The sequence below is a fragment of the Sapajus apella genome, unplaced genomic scaffold (genome assembly GCF_009761245.1).
Source record: "Sapajus apella isolate SASKATOON/1434 unplaced genomic scaffold, GSC_monkey_1.0 scaffold32, whole genome shotgun sequence".
Taxonomy (NCBI): Eukaryota; Metazoa; Chordata; class Mammalia; order Primates; family Cebidae; genus Sapajus; species Sapajus apella.
Genome location: NW_022436972.1, coordinates 17,053,887 through 17,077,897, shown reverse-complemented (window position 1 = coordinate 17,077,897; position 24,011 = coordinate 17,053,887). Strand labels below are relative to the sequence as shown.

General features: G+C 38.4%; 1 protein-coding gene across 9 annotated transcripts in view; it reads left to right on the top strand.

Annotated features, from left to right (window-relative positions):
* The window catches only part of FNDC3A (fibronectin type III domain containing 3A), a 198,404-nt gene that overhangs the window by 124,333 nt on the left and 50,060 nt on the right, over window positions 1-24,011 (top strand). For all 9 annotated transcript variants that reach the window (XM_032294622.1, XM_032294623.1, XM_032294630.1 and 6 more), the window contains 4 exons: window positions 1,248-1,485; window positions 5,256-5,525; window positions 14,412-14,470; window positions 22,668-22,825. In XM_032294622.1, the coding sequence (XP_032150513.1) occupies window positions 1,248-1,485; window positions 5,256-5,525; window positions 14,412-14,470; window positions 22,668-22,825 (725 nt within the window). The remainder of the gene's footprint in view (window positions 1-1,247; window positions 1,486-5,255; window positions 5,526-14,411; window positions 14,471-22,667; window positions 22,826-24,011) is intronic.

Genomic DNA, 24,011 nt, shown 5'->3' with positions numbered 1-24,011 from the left:
TTTTTTGGGGTTTTTTTTTGTTTTTTTTTTTTTATTTCTTTTTTTGTTTTTTTTGAGATGGAATCTCACTCTGTCGCCCAAGCTGGTGTGCAGTGGCTCAGTCTCAGCTCACTGCAACCTCCATCTACCTCGTTCAAGTGATTCTCCTGCCCCAGCCTCCTAAGTAGCTGGGATTACAGGTGCATGCCACCACACCTGGCTAATTCTTTATTTTTAGTAGAGGTGGGGTTTCACCATGTTGGCCAGGCTGGTCTCGAACTCCTGACCTCAGGTGATCTGCCCACCTCCACCTCCCAAAGTGCTGGATTACAGGCGTGAGCCACTGCATCTGGCCTAGTTTGTAATTTCTAAGCCTCAAAGCCACAGATATTTTCCTAACTGGGAGTAAATATAATAATATTTGATATTTGTATCCCTTGAAATGATCAACTGTTAAAATTGTCCTGGTCATGGTCAGAAGAATTTTGCATCTGAATTTTAACATGTCGTTGATTGTCCGATTGAGTCTGGATCCAGTTGTTTTGTTTTCCACTTGGTCTTTCCACAATTTGTTTTCCCCCACTCCGAGACATAACATAGAAAAGGAAATTGATTCCTGACTCTCTTTAAACCAAAATTACTTCATCAGGAAATGTACATAATACATAGGATAAATACCTAGTACACATCTTACTGTGTTACTATTTAGCTTGTCTGATCAGTGTTTTAAGATTTATATTGAATTGTATAACAAAAACTAATTCTTCATTTTGTTTAGTGCTGATTGATAATTAGCAGTATATCCAATAAGTTCTTTTCATGTTGATTCTCTAAAATTTTTAAATTTCTAATGGTATAAAAATTCTTACTCTAACATTTTTATTATTGTTATTATTATTATTATTATTATTATTTTGAGACAGAGTCTTCTTCTGTCGCCCAGCCTGGAGTGCAATGGTGTTTTCTCGGCTCACTACAACCTCCACCTCTTGGGTTCAGGCAGTTCTCTTGCCTTAGCCTCCCAAGTAACTTTGACTACAGGCATGGGCCACCATGCCCAGCTAAGTTTTGCATTTTTAGTAGAGACAGGGTTTCGCCATGTGGCCAAGCTCGTCTCAAACTCCTGACCTCAGGTAATCCACCTGCCTTGGTCTCCCAAAGCGCTGGGATTACAGGTATGAGCCACCATGCCCAGCCTACTCTTAACATTTTTAAAAGAATGGCTTATATTCTATGGAAGAAATTTTAATCTTTTGTTCATTTTGTAGGTTATTGAAGACAATGGTGTTCGAAGAGTTGTCGTGGTTCCTCAGGCACCAGAGTTTCACCCTGGTGGTCACACAGTTCTCCACCGTTCTCCGCATCCTCCTCTGCCTGGTTTTATTCCTGTCCCAACCATGATGCCCCCTCCACCACGTCATATGTACTCACCAGTGACTGGAGCTGGAGACATGACAACACAGTATATGCCACAGTATCAGTCTTCACAAGTCTATGGAGATGTAGGTAAGATATCTAAAAATATTTCACTTTTATTGAATTGGATATTCTTTGCTTGGATATAATAGATGCCATTATCATATCACATAAAAGAAACAGCAAATGGTAATGATATAACAGGCATTTTTCTGTTACTCAAGTACTATATTAGGTACTTCATCCTCATGATCACCCTTCAAAGCAGATAAGTAAACAGAAAATCAAAGAGGGGAAGTAACTTATATCATGCAGCACTATTTAGTGGTGCCACATTCAAACAGGACCCTTCCTCTGGCCTGTAATCTAGGCTGTGAGAAAATTTTCAGCCAGGAATAACCATGTCATTGTTAAATCCTATCAGCTGTGATGCCACTACACAAAGTTGCTAGGCTCTGTGAGGAATTAAAAAACAGGATAAGCCATAACTCCTGCCCCCAGGGAGTTACTAAATATGAGGAAATAGTAGGCTACCACGCATAAACACAAAATAATATCTTATTATTTCTCATAGCTTTAAACACCGCCTGTATACTGACAGCTCTCACATTTATGTCTCTCCTCTAAGCCTCAGACTTACTTCTCTCTTCTCGATAACTCCGCATGGAAGTCTCATGCATTTCAGAACATTTCTAAACAGAAATGTCAATTGTGGATCCCCACAATTTGCTTTTTTTCCTGTCTCTTCATCTCAGTAGATGGTCCATAAGCCACTCAGTTTGGTCAAATGAAAGCCAGAGAGTCAAATTTGATTTCTCCTTTTTTAACCCTTTCATCAATTAGTATCAGTTTTATTTTCAGAACTTTCTGATTTTTTTCTACTACTTCCCCGCTGGTACTCAAATCCAATCAACCATCAGCTCTTGCCAGGACAACTGCAACAGTGGCCTTCCAGTTGGTTTTGTTTCCTTTCTTGCCCCCAATAATCATTTTTAAATATTAATCAGACTGTTTAAACTATTTTAGTGACTTCCCATTGTAATTAGAATAAAATCCTAAACCTTTCCCCTAGACTAAGTTTTCTCAAACATGCCACTATTGATGATTTAGGATGGATAACTCTGTTGTAGAGGACAAAACTCTGCATTGTAGGATGTTTAATGGCATCCCTGGACTCTACCCACTAACTGCCAGTGTGTAGCACAGTCGCAACACACAACTCCAGTATGACATTTTAAATATTCTGAAATCTAACAATATCTCCAGACATTTTCAAATGATCCCTAGGAGCCAGAATTGGCTCTGGTTACAGACTGTCCTTGCAGTGTTCTGCCCTGTGGCCCCTGACTTCCTTGTCCCACTACTTCCCTTTAGTCCCCCTATTCCTTCAGTTTCTCAAAACCTCCAGGTTCTTTCTTGGCTTGGTCCCTCTGTACATGGTGTTCTCTCTGCCAGGAATGTTCTCTCTTTTCTGTAGATTTCCTTTTTCTATTAGATTTCAGCTTTCAGAGAGATCTTCCTGATCTTACCTTGTCAGTCTCTAACACTGAACCTTGTTTGTATCTTCCACAGAACTTAATTCAATTTCTTTATTGTCATTGTTTATTTGTATGTCTGTATCCCTTTTTTGACTATAAACTCCCTAAGAACTGAATCTGTTTTAATCACTATTGTTTCCCTGCACTTAGCAGTGCCTGTCACTTAAACTCAGTAAATTTACAGAAGAAATAAGTTCAAATACAAAATTGAAACTACACAGCATAGCCTGTAAGTAGTGAATATATTGTACATGTCATATATATTTGTCAAACTTATTTCTATTGCCCAAGTAATGCAAATTGATTCAGTAGCTCTGGGTAGTGTTTGAGATTATGCATTTCTAACAAGCTTCTAGGAGATGTTCATGATGTGCTCCAAGGAGTGCACTTTTGTGTACCAAAAGTTTATACTGAAGATTAATCTCATCCTATTTTGTTTATTGCTAATTATGACTTAGTTTTTAAAATACTAGTTTTTCTTATAATCTCAGAAAATTAGAAAAAACTAGTATTACAATTACTACTATTTTGCATTGTTAAAACCCCTTTTTATTCTGTAGAAATATATATTAGAATATGTGGATGTGATCAACATATATTTTCTTTGGAGAAATATCTATTTGAATTCTTCACCCATTTTTAAAATTGGGTTATTTGTCTTTTTATCGTTGAATGGTAAGAGTGTATATATTCTGGATACAAGTTCTGGATATAAGTTCTTATCAGATACATGATTTTCTCCCTTGTTGTCTTTTCACCTTACTTGTATCCTTTGATACAGAAAAGTTTTTAATTCTGATGAAATCTAATTTTTTCTTTGATTGCTTGTGCTTTTGGTGTCTCGTCTAAGAAACTACTGCCTAATCCAAGGTCATACAGATGTGTTTTCTTCTAAGAGTTCTATAGTTTAAGCTCTTACATTTGGGTCTTTGATTCATTTGAATTAATTTTTGTATATGGTGTGAGGTAGAGGTCCACATTATTTTAATGACTGTACATATCCTTATAATACTCATTTCACCTCAGTTGATCCACCTGCCTTGGCCTCCCAAAGTGCTGGGATTACAGGCATGAGCCACTGTACCTGGCCCATTCATATATTTTCTTAAAGCACTGCTTAAAACAAGTTCTAGATACAAATTCCTTTATCAGATATATGATTTCCTCCCATGTTGTTTTTCACTTTACTTGTGGTATTCTTTGATGCAGAAAAGTTTTAAATTCTGATGAAATCTAATAATTTTCTTTGATTGCTCTCGTGCTTTTGGTGTCTCGTCTAAGAAACTGTTGCCTAATCCAGGGTCATACAGATGTGTTTTCTTCTAAGACTTCTATGGTTTAAGCTCTTAGATTTGGGTCTTTGATTCATTTAAATTAGTTTTTGTATATGGTATGAGGTAGAGGTCCACATTCATTCTACTGTTATTGTGCATAACCTTATAATACTCATTTCAAAAATACTGTACTAATTTTCTTAAAGCATTGCTTAATTAAAACTTTACTGAGGTTTTTAAAAACATTTTTCTTGTCACAAATTGTAAATTTAAAAAGCTCTGGGGACAGTTAATTTAATATTTATTGAGCATATTGACTTAATTATGTTTTTATGCAACTTTTATTAGAATGAGTAGATTCTTCTAAATCACAACCTTGAGTTTATAGTATCTAAAGATACATTATATGTAGATCGTTATTGTTAGTCTAACTCATTTCTTTTTGCTAACTTTCTTTTCACTGGAGATTAATAATTATCTGAGAAAAGAAGGAAAGAAATATGTCTGTAAATTTACTTTAGATATATATATATATATATATATACACACACACACACACATATATATACTTATAATAAATTACAAAACTTGGTTCTGATCATTTATGGAGACACAAAGGTTGCTTTGTTGTACACAATTCTAAAGTTTTACGTGATAGATTTATTTTCTGTTCTTTTTTCATGGCATAAACTTTTTTTTTTTTTTTGAAACAGAGTTTCGCTCTTGTTACCCAGGCTGGAGTGCAATGGCGCGATCTCGGCTCGCCGCAACCTCCGCCTCCTGGGTTCAGGCAATTCTCCTGCCTCAGCCTCCTGAGTAGCTGGGATTACAGGCACGCGCCACCATGCCCAGCTAATTTTTTGTAGTTTTAGTAGAGACGGGGTTTCACCATGTTGACCAGGTTGGTCTCGATCTCTTGACCTCGTGATCCACCCGCCTCGGCCTCCCAAAGTGCTGGGATTACAGGCGTGAGCCACCGCACCTGGCCTGGCATAAAATTATTTAGAGAAAGTGATTTTTTTAACATTTGGTTTTTATTTCCTCCTAGATGCTCACTCTACACATGGAAGATCCAACTTTAGAGATGAAAGATCTAGTAAAACATACGAACGTTTGCAAAAGAAATTGAAGGATCGCCAAGGAACACAGAAAGATAAAATGAGCAGTCCACCATCATCACCCCAGAAATGCCCTTCTCCCATTAATGAACATAATGGACTTATAAAAGGACAAAATGCTAGTGGTATAAACACAGGATCGGCAAAAAGCAAGTCTGGGAAAGGGAAAGGTGGTGCACAAGTTGACATAGAAATTGAAGGTAACTGTTTGAAGTACTGAACTCTTCTCATTGATGCTATTCATCATGATTTAACCTACTAAAAGTATATTCTAACCTTTCAGTCATTTTGTCATGGTCCAAGTAAACTGTTACAGGCTACTGCTTTTGACAATTTGGAAAAACTCAATTTTTTAGTAATTTCATCTATATCATAAATTTTACTGATTAAAATTTCTATTTGATAGGAAAACTCAGATAACATTAATCCAGATTCCTTTCTTCTGATTCTGGAAACTACAGGCATGCACCACCACCCCCGGCTAATTTTTTAAGTTTTACGAGAGACAGGGGCTGGCTCTTTTTCCCATGCTGATATTGAACTCCTGGGCTCAAGCTATCCTCCCATCTTGGCCTCTCAGAGTGCTGAGATTACAGGCCTGAGCCACCGTCCCCAGCCTATCAAAACTTTTTATTTCTCCCGCAATCTTTTTGAGTAAACTTTGATAGCAACTAGTTATATCATTCACCAGTCTCTCTATATACTTTATAATTACGATAAAGTATTTTCCATTTCTTTCTTCAAAAGTTCTATTCTCCTAAACTCTCCTTATTACTCTTGGATCCTTCCCCTAACCTCTGACTTCTACTATATGAACTTTGTTTTATTGTTTTTCGTTTGTTTATTTTTGAGACCAAGTCTTGCTATGTCGCCCAGGCTGGAGTGTAGTGGTACTATCTCAGCTCACTGCAACCTCCACCTTCTGTGTTCAAACCATTCTCATGCCTCAACCTACTGAGTAGCTGAGACTACGGGCGTGCACCACCACACCCAACTAATTTTTGTATTTTTAGTAGATACGGGGTTTCACCATGTTGGCCAGGCTGGTCTCCAGCTCCTAGGCCCAAGTGATCCACCCATCTCAACCTTCCAGTATGCTGAAATTACAGGTGTGAGCCTACTATATGAACTTTGAGCACTACTATGAGTATATATTTGAATCAATCTCTGTAAGGTAAAATATAGCTGGTTTAACAGCCTCTTTTTCATATGCCTACATTGTGGAGTTAGTAGCCAGTACTTTTGATTATAATGTTAAGCTTCTAACTACTGCTTACTTTGACTAATGCTGTTTCTTTATGTATGTTCTTTTAGGTTTCCTTAGTATTGACTATTACCTATTTGACATGGATATGCATATGTAGAAATACATAGATATGCATGGTAGACCATGTCAGGTTCTAAAGGTTTCATCAGAAATGACTATGAAGCATACTAATATGTTTCACAAACACCACAACTCTATTAGTCCTTGAATATGCTTATCTAAATTGATTTTTATTATTAAATAGTGTAGGCAATTAATATATGAGTAGGAACTAAAATGCCTCCAACTTTGAGGGAAATATCAAAATGTAAGCCGTGTTAACTCTTTCTACCTTCCTTTTCCTTAAAATTTGTATTCCCCACCAACAAATTTCAAATAATGCCTTAACGTTCATGACTTGTATATTAACAACATTTACATAAATATTCTCCCATGTATTTGAGACCTCCTGATCATCCTTTTTAGCACTAATGTTTCAGAAGAATTAAAGTTAAGTTTTTTGCCTGTCAGTGTGGCTATAAGTTACAGTCAAGCCAATCATATTTCTATTTTGGGAAACCATAAGTAACGCATGTCATGAAAAAATACTCAGTTGGAGGGAAGATCCAAGATAGCCGTTTAGGAACAGCTCAGGATTGCAGCTCCCAGTGAAAGCGCAGAGGGTGAGTGGACGCTGCATTTCCAGACAGATTTTTATTGCCCACAGACCAGGAGATTCCCAGGCGGAGGAGCCCCACGGGTCGCCAGCATGGCTGTTTTGGCCAGCGCGGCTGCTTTGCCCGGCACAGCAGTTCTCCATACAAAATACACTGGTCCGGGTGCCCTTTTAGCTGGCGATTGGAGCCCCAGGAAGTCACCCATTCATCTGATTAGAAAGGGGACTGAACAGGGAGCCAGGCCAGGAGATTCCTGGGCAAAAAAAAAGTGCCACAAATCTCAGCGCTGGCGCAGTGAGTCGCCACACGGGAAATCACACAGATCCTGGCGCCTTTTCAACAGGCGACTAGAACACCTGGGAGAGAGTCTAATGTTCAACTAAAAAAAAAAAGGCTCAGAGGCAGGGAGCCAGGTGATCAGGCTCGGCTGGTCCCACCCCTACGAAAGAACAGCAATCAGAAACTCTCTGGATTGAGAGTTTCACAGCAAGCACAGCTGAACCCGGGACAGTCCAGCTCTGTGGGGGAGGGGCGTCTGCCATTACCTAGGGACTCAACCACTACGGAGGTAGTTCGCCATTGCTGAGGCAGCCTGCTGCTGCCAAGGCAACCTGCCATTACAGAGAGAGTTCACCAATACAGACGTGGGCCACCATTGCCGAGGCAGTTCTAACTACACCCATATAAACAGGACTGCAGGGAAGTTCACACGGCAGCTGGACGGAGCCCACAGCAGCTCAGCAAAGCCCCTGCAGGCAGACAGTGACTAGGCTGCCTCCTTGCTGGGCAGGGCAGCCCTGAAAAAAAAGGTAGCAGCACAACAGAATCTCATAAATAAAGCCCTAACTCCCTGGGACAGAGCACCTGGGAACAAAAAGCAGTTTATGAGTTCTGCTGCAGCAGACCTAAACATACCTGCCCAGCAGCTCTGAATGAACAATGGAGCTAACAGCTCAGCACTTGAGCTCCTATAAAGGACAAACTGTCTCCTCAAGCAGCTTCCTGACTCCCGTATATCCAAAGAGTCACCTCATAAAGGAGAGATCAGACTGACATTTGGCGAGTATCCTTCTGGGACAAAGATAGCAGAAGAAGAAACTGGTAGCAACCCTTACTGTTCTGCAGCTGCTGCAGGTGATCCCCAGGCAAGCAGGGCCTGGAGTGGACCTCAGCAGTCCTGCAGTTGAGGGGCCAGACTGTCAGAAGGAAAACTAAGAAACGGAAATAACTTCATCATCAACAAACAGAACATCCACTCAGAGACCCAATCTGAAAGTCAGCAACTACGAAGACGACAGGCGAATACATCCACAAAGATGGGAAGAAACCAGCACAAAAATGATGAAAACACCCAAAACCAGAACACCTCTCCTCCTACAAGGGATCACAACTCCTCACCAGCAAGGGAACAGGGCTGGATGGAGAATGAGTGTGATGAAATGACAGAATCAGGCTTCAGAAGGTGGGTAATAAGAAACTTCTGTGAGCTAAAACAACATGTTCTAACCCAATGCAAAGAAACTAAGAACCTTCAAAAAAGATTTGACGAAATGCGACAACTTAGAAAGGAATATAAGTGAATTGATGGAGCTGAAAAACACAACACGAGAACTTCATGAAGCATGCACAAGTTTCAACAGCCGAATTGACCAAGCAGAAGAAAGGATATCAGAGGTCGAAAATCAACTCAATGAAATAAAACGAGAAGGCAAGATTAGAGAAAAAATGGTATAAAGGAATGCACAAAGTCTCCAAGAAATGTGGGACTATGTGAAAAGACCTAATCTACGTTTGATAGGTGTACCTGAATGTGACGAAGAGAATGAATCCAAGCTGGAGAATACTCTTGAGGATATTATCCAGGAAAACTTCCCCAACCTAGCAAGGCAGGCCAATATTCAAGTCCAGGAAATACAGAGCAACCCTCAAGAAGAGCAACCCCAAGGCACATAATCGTCAGATTCACCAGGGTTGAAATGAAGGAGAAAATGCTAAGGGCAGCCAGAGAGAGAGGTCAGGTTACCCACAAGGAGAAGCCCATCAGACTGACAGCAGATCTCTCAGCAGAAACCCTACACGCCAGAATAGAGTGGGGGCCAATATTCAACATCCTTCAAGAAAAGAACTTTCAACCCAGAATTTCATATCCAGCCAAACTAAGCTTCATAAGTGAAGGAAAAATAAAATCCTTTGTGAACAAGCAAGTACTCAGAGATTTCATCACCACCAGGCAAGCTTTACAAGAGCTCCTGAAAGTGACTGTACACATAGAAAGGAACAACCAGTACCAGTCACTCCGAAAACATACGAAATGGTAAAGAGCATCAACACAATGAAGAATCTGCATCAACTAATGGGCAAAACAGCCGGCTAGAATCAAAATGGCAGTATTAAATTCACACATAACAATATTAACCCTAAATGTAAATGGACTAAATGCCCCAATCAAAAGACACAGACTGGCAAATTGGATAAAAAGCCAAAACCATTGGTGTGCTGTACCCAGGAAACCCATCTCACATGCCAGGATACACAAAGGCTCAAATAAAGGGATGGAGGAAGATTTACCAAGCAAATGGAGAGCAAAAAAAAAAGCAGGAGTTACAATTCTTGTCTCTGATAAAATAGACTTTAAAGCAACAAAGATCAAAAGAGACAAAGAAGGACATAACATAATGGTAATGGATCAATGCAACAAGAAGAGCTAATGATCCTAAATATATACGCACCCAATACAGGAGCACCCAGATACATAAGGCAAGTTCTTAATGACTTACAAAGAGACTTAGACTCCCACACAGTAATAGGGGGAGACTTTAACACCCCATTGTCAACATTAGACAGATCAACCAGACAGAAAATGAACAAGGATATCCAGGACTTGAACTCAGACCTGGGACAAGGAAACCTAACAGACATTTACAGAACTCTCCACCCCAAATCCGCAGAATATACATTCTTCTCAGCACCACATCACACCTACTCTAAAATTGACCACATAATTGGAAGTAAATCACTCCTCAGCAAATGAAAAAGAACGGAAATCATAACAAATAGTCTCTCCGACCACAGTGCAATCAAGTTAGAACGCAGAATTCAAAAACTAACTCAGAACCACACAGCTTCATGGAAAATGAACAGCTTGCTCTTGAATGTTGACTGGATAAACAATGAAATGAAGGCAGAAATAAAGATGTTCTTCAAAACCAACGAGAACGAAGACACAACATACCAGAATCTCTGGGACACATTTAAAGCAGTCTCTAGAGTAAAATATATAGCAATAAGTGCCCACATGAGAAGCAAGGAGAGACCTAAAATTGACACCCTATCGTCAAAATTGAAAGAGCTAGAGAAGCAAGATCAAAAAAACTCAAAACCTAGCAGAATACAAGAAATAACTAAGATCAGAACAGAACTGAAGGAGATAGAGACACACACACACACACACACAAAAAAAAACCTTCAAAAAATCCATAAATCCAGGAGGTGGTTTTTCGAAAGATCAACAAACTAGCCAGACCACTAGCCAGATTAATAAAAAAGAAAAGAGAGAATAACCAAATTGATGCAATAAAAAACGATAAAGGGGATATCACCACAGATTCCACAGAAATTCAAACCAGCATCAGAGATTATTACGAACAACTCTATGCACATAAACTAGTAAACCTGGAAGAAATGGATAAATTCCTGGACACTTGCCTCCTCCCAAGCCTAAACCAGGAAGAAGTCAAAACCCTGAATAGACCAATAACAAGGTCTGGAGTTGAGGCAGCAATTAAGAGCCTAAAAAAGCCAAAAAAAAAGCCCAGGTCTAGATGGGTTCACACCTGAATTCTACCAGACGTGCAAAGAGGAGCTGGTACCATTCCTTCTGAAACTATTCCAAATAATCCAAAAAGAGAGAATCCTTCCCAGATCATTTTATGAGACCAACATTATCCTGATACCAAAACCTGGCAGAGACTCAACAAGAAAAGAAAACTTCAGGCCAATATCCATGATGAACATAGATGCAAAAATCTTCAATAAAATACTGGCAAGCCGATTGCAACAGCACATCAAAAAGCTTATCCGCCATGATTACATAGGATTCATCCCAGGAATGCAAGGCTGGTTCAACAAACACAAGTCCATAAACGTAATTCACCACATTAACAGAACCAAAGGCAAAAACCACATGATTATCTCAATTGATGCAGAGAAGGCCTTTGACAAAATTCACAGCCCTTTATGCTAAAAACCCTCAATAAATTAGATATTGGCAGAATGTATTTCAGAATAATAAACGCTATTTATGACAAACCAACAGCCAATATCATACTGAATGGGCAAAAACTGGAAGCATTCCCTTTGAAATCTGGCACTAGGCAAAAATGCCCTCTCTCACCACTCCTATTCAATATAGTACTGGAAGTTCTAGCCAGAGCAATCAAGCAAGAAAAAGAAATAAAGGGTATTCAGGCCGAGCGCGGTGGCTCACGCCTATAATCCCAGCACTTTGGGAGGCCAAGGCTGGTGGATCACGAGGTCAAGAGATCGAGACCATCCTGGTCAACATGGTGAAACCCCGTCTCTACTAAACCTACAAAAAATTAGCTGGGCATGGTGGCGCGTGCCTGTAATCCCAGCTACTCAGGAGGCTGAGGCAGGAGAATTGCCTGAACCCAGGAGGCGGAGGTTGCGGTGAGCCGAGATCGCGCCATTGCACTCCAGCCTGGGTAACAAGAGCGAAACTCTGTCTCAAAAAAAAAAAAAGAAAAGAAAAAAGTCAAATTGTCTCTATTTGCAGACGACATGATTGTATATCTTAGAAGACCCCATCGTCTCAGCCCAAAATCTCCTGAAACTGATAAGCAACTTCAGCAAAGTCTCAGGATACAAAATCAGTGTGCAAAAATCACAAGCATTCCTATACACCAATAATAGACTTAAAGAGAGCCAAATCAAGAACAAACTGCCATTCACAATTGCTACAAAGAGAATAAAATACCTAGGAATACGGCTAACAAGGAACATAAAGGACCTCTTCAAGGAGAACCACAAACCACTGCTCAACGAAATAAGAGAGGTCACAAACAGATGGAGAAACATGTTCATGGTTAGGAAGAATCAATATCGTGAAAATGGTCATACTGCCCGAAGTAATTTACAGATTCAGTGCTATCCCCATCAAGCTACCAATGACCTTCTTCGCAGAACTGGAAAAAGCCACCTTAAACTTCATATGGAACCAAAAGAGAGCCCGCATAGCCACGTCAATTCTAAGCAAAAAGAACAAAGCGGGAGGCATCACACTACTGTACTTCAAACTATACTACAAGGCTACAGTAATCAAAACAGCATGGTACTGGTACCAAAACAGAGATATAGACCAATGGAAAAGAACAGAGGCCTCGGAGGCAACACAACATATCTACAACCATCTGATCTTTGACAAACCTGACAAAAACAAGCAATGGGGAAAGGATTCCCTTTTTAATAAATGGTGTTGGGAAAACTGGCTAGCCATGTGCAGAAAGCAGAAACTGGACCCCTTCCTGACACCTTACACTAAAATTAACTCCAGATAGGTCTTGACCTAACACCATAAAAACCCTAGAAGAAAATCTAGGCAAAACCATTCATGACATAGGCGTAGGCAAGGACTTCATGACCAAAACACCAAAAGCATTGGCAACAAAAGCCAAAATAGACAAATGGGACCTAATCAAACTCCACAGCTTCTGCATGGTAATAGAAACAGTCATTAGAGCAAATCAGCAACCAACAGAATGGGAAAAAATTTTTGCAGTTTACCAATCTGACAAAGGGCTGATATCCAGAATTTACAAAGAACTAAGACAGATTTACAAGAAAAAAACAAACAAGCCCATTCAAAAGTGGGCAAAGGATATGAGCAGACACTTTACAAAAGAAGACATACATGAGGCCAACAAACATATGAAAAAATGCCCATCATCACTGGTCATTAGAGAAATTCAAATCAAAACTACATTGAGATACCATCTCATGCAAGTTAGAATGGCGATCATTAAAAAATCTGGAGACAACAGATGCTGGAGAGGATGTGGAGAAATAGGAACACTTTTACACTGTTGGTGGGAGTGTAAATTAGTTCAACCATTGTGGAAGACAGTGTGGCGATTCCTCAAGGACCTAGAAATAGGAATTCCATTTGACCCAGCAATCCCATTACTGGGTATATATCCAAAGGATTATAAATCATTCTACTATAAGGACACGTGCACACGAATGTTCATTGCAGCACAGTTTACAATAGCAAAGACCTGGAACCAACCCAAATGCCCATCGATGATAGACTGGACAGGGAAAATGTGGTACATGTCCACCATGGAATATTATGCAGCCATCAAAAACGATGAGTTCGTGTCCTTTGTAGGGACATGGATGAACCTGGAAACCATCGTTTTCAGCAAACTGACACAGGAGCAGAAAATCAAACACTGCATGTTTTCACTCACAGGCGGGTGTTGAACAATGAGAACACATGGACACAGGGAGGGGAGCACTACACACTGGGGTCTGTTGGAGGAAAATAGGGGAGGGACAGCGGGGAGTGGGGAGTTGGGGAGAGATAGCATGGGGAGAAATGCCAGATATAGGTGATGGGGAGGAAGACAGCAAATCACACTGCCACGTGTGTACCTATGCAACAATCTTGCATTTTCTTCACATGTACCCCCAAACCTAAAATGCAATAAAAAAAAAATTTAAGAAAAAAAAAGAAATTAGGGCGGCATTAAAAAAAAAAGAAAGAAAAAATACTGTTAAGTTTAAGAGGTGTGAGATTGACAAATGAGAACTTTCCAGAGAGAATATTTTTACAACCATCAGTAAAAATATACTTTCTATACGAAAAATTTGGTTCAGATAGATATAGCTATGTCTAAATATATATAGATATGTCTATATATAGTGGTATTATAATTAGTAGTCACAGTTAAGATGGAAATAAAAACTGAAGCAGATGAATGCTGAAGGGCTACAAACTGCTGAGTATGAAAAAAGGAATAAAAGCTAGAAAATAAAAGTCTCAAATACCAACCTAGCTTCAGAAGACATATTTAGGGAGAAGAAGGTATGGTATTGTATCTAAGTTCTTTTTTTTAATATACAGCTTTTTAACTTTTTTTTAGAAAAAGATGAAGAAACTAAAGCATTTGAAGCACTTCTTTCCAACATTGTCAAACCAGTGGTAAGTATCTTATGTATTTTCTTGACATTTATATTTAGTATATTCATATAGGATGTTCATCGATCAAAATACAGTTTTTTCTTTTAACTTTTTATGAAAATAGAATCATACTGTATTCTGTGGCAAGCTTTTTTCACTCACTATGGTATGCCTTAGCAGTCTTTCTGTGTCATTACATGATTCTTTGAAGAGCTACATAGTTTTGTTATTCATTCAGCCAATATTTATTGAGCCCTTAGTATATGCCAATAAATAAAAAACAATGCACAAACAGAATTCTGTGTGATAGTAAAGATTGCTATTATGGAAATGGGAATAATATGATGAGACTACTAGGAGAGGTTGTTAGGTTAAATAGAGCAATGAGGGAAGCTTTTTCTGAGGAGTGAGAAAAAGTACAAAAGTGGAAGGAATGGGAGAGGGAGAACAGATGTAAGTAAGCATGGGGAGTTGGACAGATAGAAAGAACCATTATCACTGGAGTATAGCAAAGGAAATAAAGATGTGGTAAAAAGAAGTAGGCCATAGGGCTTTTTCAGCCAGAATAAGGGAATTTAAGATTGGTAAGAATATTCTTTGGTTCATAAAACAAACAACTCCCTCCCCAACTCTCAGAATCATTGATGGTAAAATGTTTTATGCTAAGTAACCCCCAAAATATTTTGTTTAAGAGAACAAATTAGAAAAGTTTTTATTCTTTTTTTTTTTTTTTTTTTTGAGACGGAGTTTCGCTCTTGTTACCCAGGCTGGAGTGCAATGGCGCAATCTCGGCTCACCGCAACCTCCGCCTCCTGGGTTCAGGCAATTCTCCTGCCTCAACCTCCTCAATAGCTGGGATTACAGGCACGCGCCACCATGTCCAGCTAATGTTTTTTGTATTTTTAGTACAGACGGGGTTTCACCATGTTGACCAGGATGGTCTCGATCTCTTGACCTCGTGATCCACCCGCCTTGGCCTCCCAAAGTGCTGGGATTACAGGCTTGAGCCACCACGCCCGGCCAAAAAGTTTTTATTCTTAATACCATCTCCAAAAAGGCTTTTTAACCTTATCTTGCAATATTTCAGGAAGTTTGAGTAAGCTAATCCCTCTTCTAATAGGCCACTATGGTCCTGTTTTTTTCTGACGACTCCCAAATAATAGATTTGGTTGTTCTACCTTTCATTATTCTAATTTGTTTTCTTTTAAGAATAGAGCATATATATGTAAATAAATGTAAATGTACACAGAATTATTTCATAGTAATGGCTAACACAAATTCATTCGCATCAGTCTTTGTTCAGAGTGCTTGGAATGCACATGTGCATTTTTAATACCTGTAACAACCATATATGTGCTATTTTCCGTTTTACAAATGAGAAAACTGGAGCAACAGTGAGTTTCAATTAATAGTAATAGTAGAGCTATGACTGAAATTCAGGCAGTATCTTTCCAAGAGCTCTCTGTGTCCAAGTGTGTATCACTAGGTTTACAGAAAATAATTTAGTAGCCTTAATAAGATACTATATTAAAAGTGTAATTTTCAGGACAGGTGCAGTGGTTCCCACTTTCCCAGTCCTTTGGAAAACCAAGACAGGTTGGATCAGTTGAGGACAGGAGTTTGAGACCAACCTGAGCAACATAATGAGACCTTGTCTCAACAAAAAACAAATAACAGATACTACAGACATGGGGCACACACCTGCAGTCACAGCTACTTGGGAGGCTGAGGTGGGAGGATCCCTTGAGCCTAGGAGTTCATAGCTGCAGTGAACTAAGATTGTGCCTTTTCACTCCAGCCTGGGTGACAGAGCAAGAAACTGACTCAAAAATAAATAAATAAATGGAAGTATAATTTACATACACAAAAAGTAAATCTTGAAGCAATTCAAATAATTTCTTGCTCAACATTAGGAAAAACATAATTTAGTAAGATAGTAAGCCCTGTATCATAAAAGTTAAAGTAATGCTGATGGTTTTGTTTGCTTTGTTTTGGTTTATGTTTATAGCTTGAATGCCTGTTCCTCTTTGATTAAATTATTTGTGAGCTGCAAAGTGCAGATCAGGGTTTTTGTTTGCTTGTTTTTGTGTGTTTGGTTGTTTTTGCATGCTCTAGTTCCTTTAGAGCAATAAATGTGTTCATTCACTTTTTCATTCCATAAATATTGGACCACTTACAAAGTGACAGATGCTATGCTAAAGCTGGTGATAGAATGGAAAGCAAAGGATACACACGGGCTCTCTGCCCCAAAGCTTAGTTTAATAAACTAAGCATCACACAATGAATGTTTTGTTTCTTTTTTTATTTTATTTTTTATCTTTTATTTTTTTTTAAGACCGAGTTTCACTCTTGTTGCCCAGTCTGGAGTGCAATGGCTCAATCTCAGCTCACCTAAACCTTTGCCTCCTGGGATCAAGCTATTTTCCTGCCTCAGCTTCCTGAGTAGCTGGAATTACAGGACTGTGCCACCACACCCGGCTAATTTTGTGCTTTTTAGTAGAGACGGGTTTCTCCATGTTGGTCAGGCTGTTCTCGAACTCCCGACCTCAGGTGATCTCCCACTTCCCCCACTTTTGGGAGCAAAGTGCTGGGATTACAGGCATGAGCCACCACGCCCAGCCCTCTGAATGTTAAATTGTAACTGTGAAGTGCCAGAACAAAAAGAGAGCAGTCAGTATATAATAGGAGAACTAAACCTTGAGATAGAATCAGGGAAATTTTTCTAAGGAAGGATTATTGTACTGAAATTTGAAAGAAAAGTAGTGGTTGGGCATTATGGACAGGGGAAGAAAGTATGGGAACAGTAGTGCAAAGTGAGCAGCATTTGAAAAGCACTGGGCATGGCACATTTGAGGGGAAAAAAAGGAAAGAAAAAGAGAAAAGATCACTCATGTGACCAGAGTGCAGTGTGTAGGGGAGAATGTGGTACATGCACTAGTCTCACAGTCTCAGCTGTGTACTTAAGAGTTGAGTGACCCATGACAAGTCACCTGACCTTTCTGAATGTTTCTTGTATCAAAAAATGGAGAATAATATTATTGTATACCCTCACATGCATGAAATAATTAACTATGTTGAAAGTGTTGTCTTCTTATTTGTGCTTTTTTGAAATTGTTCTTAGTCTCATTTCTGTGAAAATCTGACATTTATGTCACTGGATTTTATTTCCATTTATTTCAGTAGTGCTTGAAATTAAATATGTCATGCCTTTTACTCATTACCTTCTTACTTTCAGAATCATTACCCCTTCCCTTTACCATTTATGGTTACTAAAAGTACTATCTAACTCCAAGTTTCCTTAGGCTCAGCCTTTGAGTTATCTTCAGAGTTATTCTCTCACCTCCTGAGAGATAAGGATCAAACATTGATATTTATTCTACTTTAATATTTTTGGAAATCCGGAAATTAGATACTCTCATTTCTTTCTTCTGCAATCTTTGTCAAAATTCATACAACCATATATGGCTTTGAACTCTTTTAACAGTTTAGCTTCCTAGATAGATACTTAATTTAACCCAATGGACAGTTTTTCTCAAGGGTAGTTTTGTTCACTGCCCGACAAAGATCACAATCTGCCTCGGAAATTAAAATGTATTGATATAATTCAGCCACTTCCTAAAACAGCTTTTTAAATTTTTTCCTATTACCATCTTTATCAGTTCTTAGGCATATTTTTACACAATCGTATCTATTTTCAGCTACCACCTAAATGTGGATTCAGGGTGGGATCACTGTATAGTAAGAAAAGAACTGAGCAATTCAGGTCCTTGTCAACGGTTCTGTGACCTCAGACAAGTTACTTAACCCTTCTGAATGTGTTCCTTTCATAAAATGAAGATAGTTTAGCCTGTTTTGCCTCCTTTAGGTGGTAGTTGTAAGAATCAAGTGAGATGGATATAAAGACGAATTTTACTTCTAAAGTTAGCATACACCTAGAAGACAGAGTTCAGATTATTTCCAAATCTATATTTTCAATCCTAATTACTCATCTGTTCCTGTAGAACTGTAACCCCTGAGGCATGCTAAAGAATACCCAAATTTGGGCTGGGCATGGTGGCTCACTAGTAATCCTAGCACTTCGGGAGGCCAAGGCAGATGGATTGCCTGAGCTCAGGAGTTCGAGACCAGCCTGGGCAACACGGTGAAAACCTGTCTCTACTAAAATACAAAAAATTAGCCCGGCATGGCTGTATGCACCTGTTGTCCCAGCTATTCGGGAGGCTGAGGCAGGAGAATTGCTTGAACCCCGGAGGCAGAGGTTGCAGTGAACAGAGATTGTGCCACTGCACTCCAGCCTGGTAGAACAGAGCAAGGCTCTGTCTTAAAAAAAGAAAAAAACAATACCCAAGTTTGAATATATCATTAGCAACTTTAGAAAACCAAATTCCTGATGTTCTTGTCTATACTTTTATCATATTCTTCATTCCTCTAGAATGAAGAAGGAATTAGGTTAGATCTCTTTTGTTTCTATTTCCTTTCATTGTTTCCATCAGTAAACACTTATGCATCCAGGTTCTCCTGGGTTTATAGTATCATTTTTATTTTTTCTTTACCTTTCATTCTCTCCATACCAGATTAATACTCCAAGCTTTATTATTTCACTGTACATTTATAGGATCCACTCCTCCCCACTCTCCCTTACCACTACATATCCACACACAATTACTACCTCAGTCTTCACACAGGAATTTTATGGTATCTATATGGAAGTCCACCTCTTTTTCTTCTATGCAACTCTTTATAATTCACCTGAAACCCACAACAGAAAACAGCATTTTTAGAAGATTTTTAAAATACATATGCATATGCCTTGGACTACCAGATTTCAGTTACAAGACTGGGAATATAAATTACTCATTCCTGTATTAATAACCTACCTCTTTCTACCAAATTTTATCTTATCCAAATCCTTTAAATGTTCAATTCAGCATTCACTTATGAAGTTTTCCACATCTTACCCCAATGTAATCACTCTTTTTGTTGTGTCTTAACATTTATGTGCAAGTAATAATATCTTTTTTTTTTTCTTGAGACAGAGTCTTGCTGTTTGCTGGAGTGCATTGGTGCAATACCGGCTCACTGCAACCTCTGCCTCCTGGGTTCAAGTGATTTTCTGGTCTCAGTCTCCTGAGTAGCTGGGATTATAGGCATGTACCACCATGCCCAGCGAATTTTTATATTTTTAGTAAAGATGGAATTCTACCATGTTGGGCAGGCTAGTCTTGAACTCCTGACCTTAAGTGATCTGCCTGCCTCGGCCTCCCAGAGTGCTGCAATTACAAGCATGAGCCCCTGCGCCTGGCCATAAAATATCTTTTTAATAGAATAAGTTAGGACGAAAAGATTTTCTGGAAAAGCAAATTGAAAAAGTTGAAATTGGCCCAGTGCAGTGGCTCATGCCTGTAATCCCAATTCTTTAAGAGGCTGAGGCAGGAGGATTGCTTGTGCCTGGGAGTTCGCAACCAGCCTAGGCAACAATAGTAAGACCCATTTCAATAAAAAATTAATAATAATTTTTTAAGTTGAAATTAGCATTTAAAATGTTTTAAAATTTATTTTTGAAACTATGTTTGCTAAATTCAACATAGTATCCTGGAAGTCTGTTAATAATTAAAAGTATAGTCTAGTTAAAAGCTTAGTTAACAGTATTTACCAATATTAATTTCTTAATTTCGACAAAAGTACATGGTTATATAAGATGTTAACATTAGGGGAAGCTGGGTAAAGGATAGACAGGGATTCTATACTGTCTTCCCAACTTTTCTTTAAATCTAAATCTATTTCCAAATAAAAGGCTTTTAAAAATACTTTATTTGTATAACTCTGGTAAACAGTTCTTCTCACTCAGCCACTCATTTTGTAGATGAGGCCTAGAATCCTAAAAGGTTGAGAGTTGAGTATCACCAGGCAAATTAGTGACACATCAAGCTTCCCTATTTAATATTTTCTCTGCTGCGTATACTCCCCACAAATCCTGATAAAGTAAGCTTCATAAAGTAGGTGCCAGGCTGGGCATAGTGACTCACACCTGTAATTCCAGCACTTTGGGAGGCTGAGGCAGGAAGATTGCTTGAGGCCAGGAGCTCAAGACCATCCGGGGCAACATAGAAGACCCCATCTTTACTACTACTAATAATAAAGTAGATGCCAGTTAATGCTGTTTACTGACTCACCTTCATAGTCCACAACTTCGTGTTGTCAAAGTTTAACACAACTATTATCATCCCATAAAATCAAGAGACACTTAAGGTATACATACACATATAGTAACAGTTTGTTTTAAAAAAAGTAAAAAAAAAAAACAAAACCTGCTCAGTTTCAGGTTAATAGCCAGCTATATACTGGATAATACAAGGAATTATTTTTAAGTCCATTGTAAATGAAACACCCAGTACCAAGACTTTAAGATGGTATTACAGTGAATACAATATTACATTTCCTATGACTTCACAGAAGCAAAATAAATACAGTAATTTTTTTTTTTTTTTTTTTTTTGAGACAGAGTCTTGCTTTGTTGCCAGGCGCCAGGCTAGAGTGCAGTGGCGCGATCTCAGCTCACTGCAACCTCTGCCTCCCAGTTTCAAGCAATTCTCCTGCCTCAGCCTCCGGAATAACTGGGACCACAGGCGTGCGCCACCACACCCAGCTAATTTTTGTATTTTTTAGTAGAGACGGAGTTTCACCATGGTCTCGATCTCGTGACCTCGTGATCCGCCCACCTCGGCCTCCCAGAGTGCTGGGATTACAGGCGTGAGCTGCTGTGCCCGGCCTACAGTAATAGTTTTTTAAATTTATTCAGACTTTAAGAACTTTGAGAAGGATAGAATGTTACAATTGTATGGAGATTACTTATTTTACTTTAATTCAAGATAGGAGTAATTATCATCCTAGTGGTTATTGGTTTGGTTTTAGAAATACTAAAGTAGTCGTCAAACGTGTATGATTTTAAAGCAAACTTTTAAATAAATGTCTACATATAATCTTGTACCCTTCTTAACAATCTTTAAACATTATCTAATCTCTAGATTTTTTTTTTTTTGCTTTATTAGGCTTGTCTTATAAAAGTAACATGTACTCATAAAATTATTCCAGTAGTATAAAAATACACAAAACATAATGGAAACCACCTGTTTTTTTCTGTCACAACTTTCTCTGCATCTCACCACACATACACAAAATCCCCAAAAATAACAGTTGGTACATTTGTACAGTACATGTTCAGACATTTTTGTGCAGTTTTATAAAAGTTAACTGCAGTCAAAATATATGTATTGCTTTCCAACTTCACTTTTTTCTATTACATAGCACCTGTATATTGAGGAAATCTTCAGATGTTAGCACATGTATGTCCACCTCATTCTTTTTTGAACAGTTGCATAAAAATGTGTTCAGAGACTGTATTATGTACCACCATTTAGGTAGTCAGTGCCCTATAGTTCTTGTTTTTTGCCATGAATAATGCTGCAATGAACATCAGGTGCATATATTTGTATTCATATGTTAAGTTTATAGGATATTACCCTGAAAAAAGAAATCCTGGATATAGAATTTCTCAATCAAAAAGTAAACATGTCTTACATTTTTATAATGATTATCTAGTTGCTGTACAAAAGGAATAAACTTATATATACTGGTACCACACGTAGAGTGTGACATTTCTCCAAGTTTTTAACATTAGATATTATTAGCTTTTTAGTCTTCCCCATCCAATAGATGAAAAGGGGGATTTTGTTTTAATTTACATATATTTATGAATGCAATTTTACATATACATCATTTTATATGTTGTCCATTTATATTTATGGTTTCTTTGGATGTTGATGTCTTTTGCTCATTTTTCTCTTGAGGTTTTGTCATCTTCTGTTGTAAAAGCATTTTCTAAGCTAAGGAAATGAACCCTTTTAAATATGTTGCAATGGTCTTTTTAATCCCGTTTTTGTTTTTGTTTTTGTTTTTGTTTTGACTACATATGGTGTCTATGCTAATACTTTTGAAAGGCCTGAACTGGTTTTTAAACTTTTGTGAAACACATCTCATTTGTTCTGGAACCCACAACAAATATCTCATTGACAGTGGGTAGGTTTATATTTGTGAGCCATATTTATCTAAGTATATACAGATATATTTTACTTAATCTTGAAACCTCATTAGCTAGTTCACTGCTCATTGTATACATTACAGTTGTTTCAAAGAACTTTTAAATATTCTATTTTTACAGGCCTCTGACATCCAGGCAAGGACAGTAGTACTTACCTGGTCACCACCTTCCAGCCTGATTAATGGTGAAACAGATGAAAGTACTATACCAGAGATCTATGGTTATGAAGTTCTGATCTCAAATACTGGAAAAGATGGGAAATACAAAAGTGTATATGTGTAGGTATTTGTTGTTTTGCTTTCTCCCATTGTGTAAATTAATAGTTTATCATAAAGAGCTTATTACTAATTTTGCTCTATTTTTCCTTCTTCATGCTTTCATTCTCAATCTTTAAGTTGGCTAATAATAGTGATTTCAATGTAAATGGTCCAAATGTAGCTTGGTGCACATTTCTGTCTACCCTCCTTCAGAATAATCACTTTCATTGGCCACATTCGGCTTTTTTTTCCCCAATAGGCTCCCTAATAGACGGTTCAGTATTCACATATTTTTAATCATATTTTGAAAACTTACCATAGTTCTTTCCTTGATTTAAAAGTATATTACACATGGCCAGCCACAGTGGCTCACACCTATAATCTCAGCACATGGGGAGGCCGAGACAGGTGTATCACCTGAGGTCAGGAGTTCGAGACCAGCCTGGCCAACATGATGAAACCCTGTCTCTACTAAAAATACAAAAATTAGCCAGGTGTGGTGGCACATGCCTGTAGTCCCAGCTATTTAGGAGGCTAAGGCAGGAGAATTGCTTGAACCTGGGAGGCGGCAGTTGCAGTGAGCCAAGATCGCACCATTGCACTCCAGCCTGAGTGACCAGAGCAAGACTCCGTCTCGAGGGGGAAAAAAAAGTATATTGTATACTACGAAGCCTTAGAAAGACTCAGTTGCTAAAATTGTGACATTTATTACTGATGGTTTTGAAATAAATTATTTTTCTGTTCATATTTGTATAAAAGTTAATTATTCTAATGAAAAAGGGTAATGTTGCTGGTTAGTTATTTAATCACCAAGAAGACTGTAAAGGTGATGGTTAATCATTTGAATGATTATAATTAGCACAGAACACTGGCTCCATCAGTCTTGCTTTTTTCAAAACCTAGCTGGTAAGGAGAAGAAAGGAAAGTGAAACTGCCCCAGTGCCTCTCACCTAGTCACATAAGGTTATAAAAATTTCCTGTTTCCTCTCTATTGAGATTTCCTTGTGCTTTATTCATTTTTCTTGAGAGAGACAAGTAAAACTACCTAAGGGGTAAGTAGGGGATAAAGGACTATCAACATAAAGGTTTCTTATTATGTTAATGACTGTTTTCTAGTTAGATATGGCTGCTTACTAAGAGGAATGATTTATTTCCATTTGGAGCCTGACCAGGGAGCACAAGATGGGCATTAGTCATCTCCTGTAAG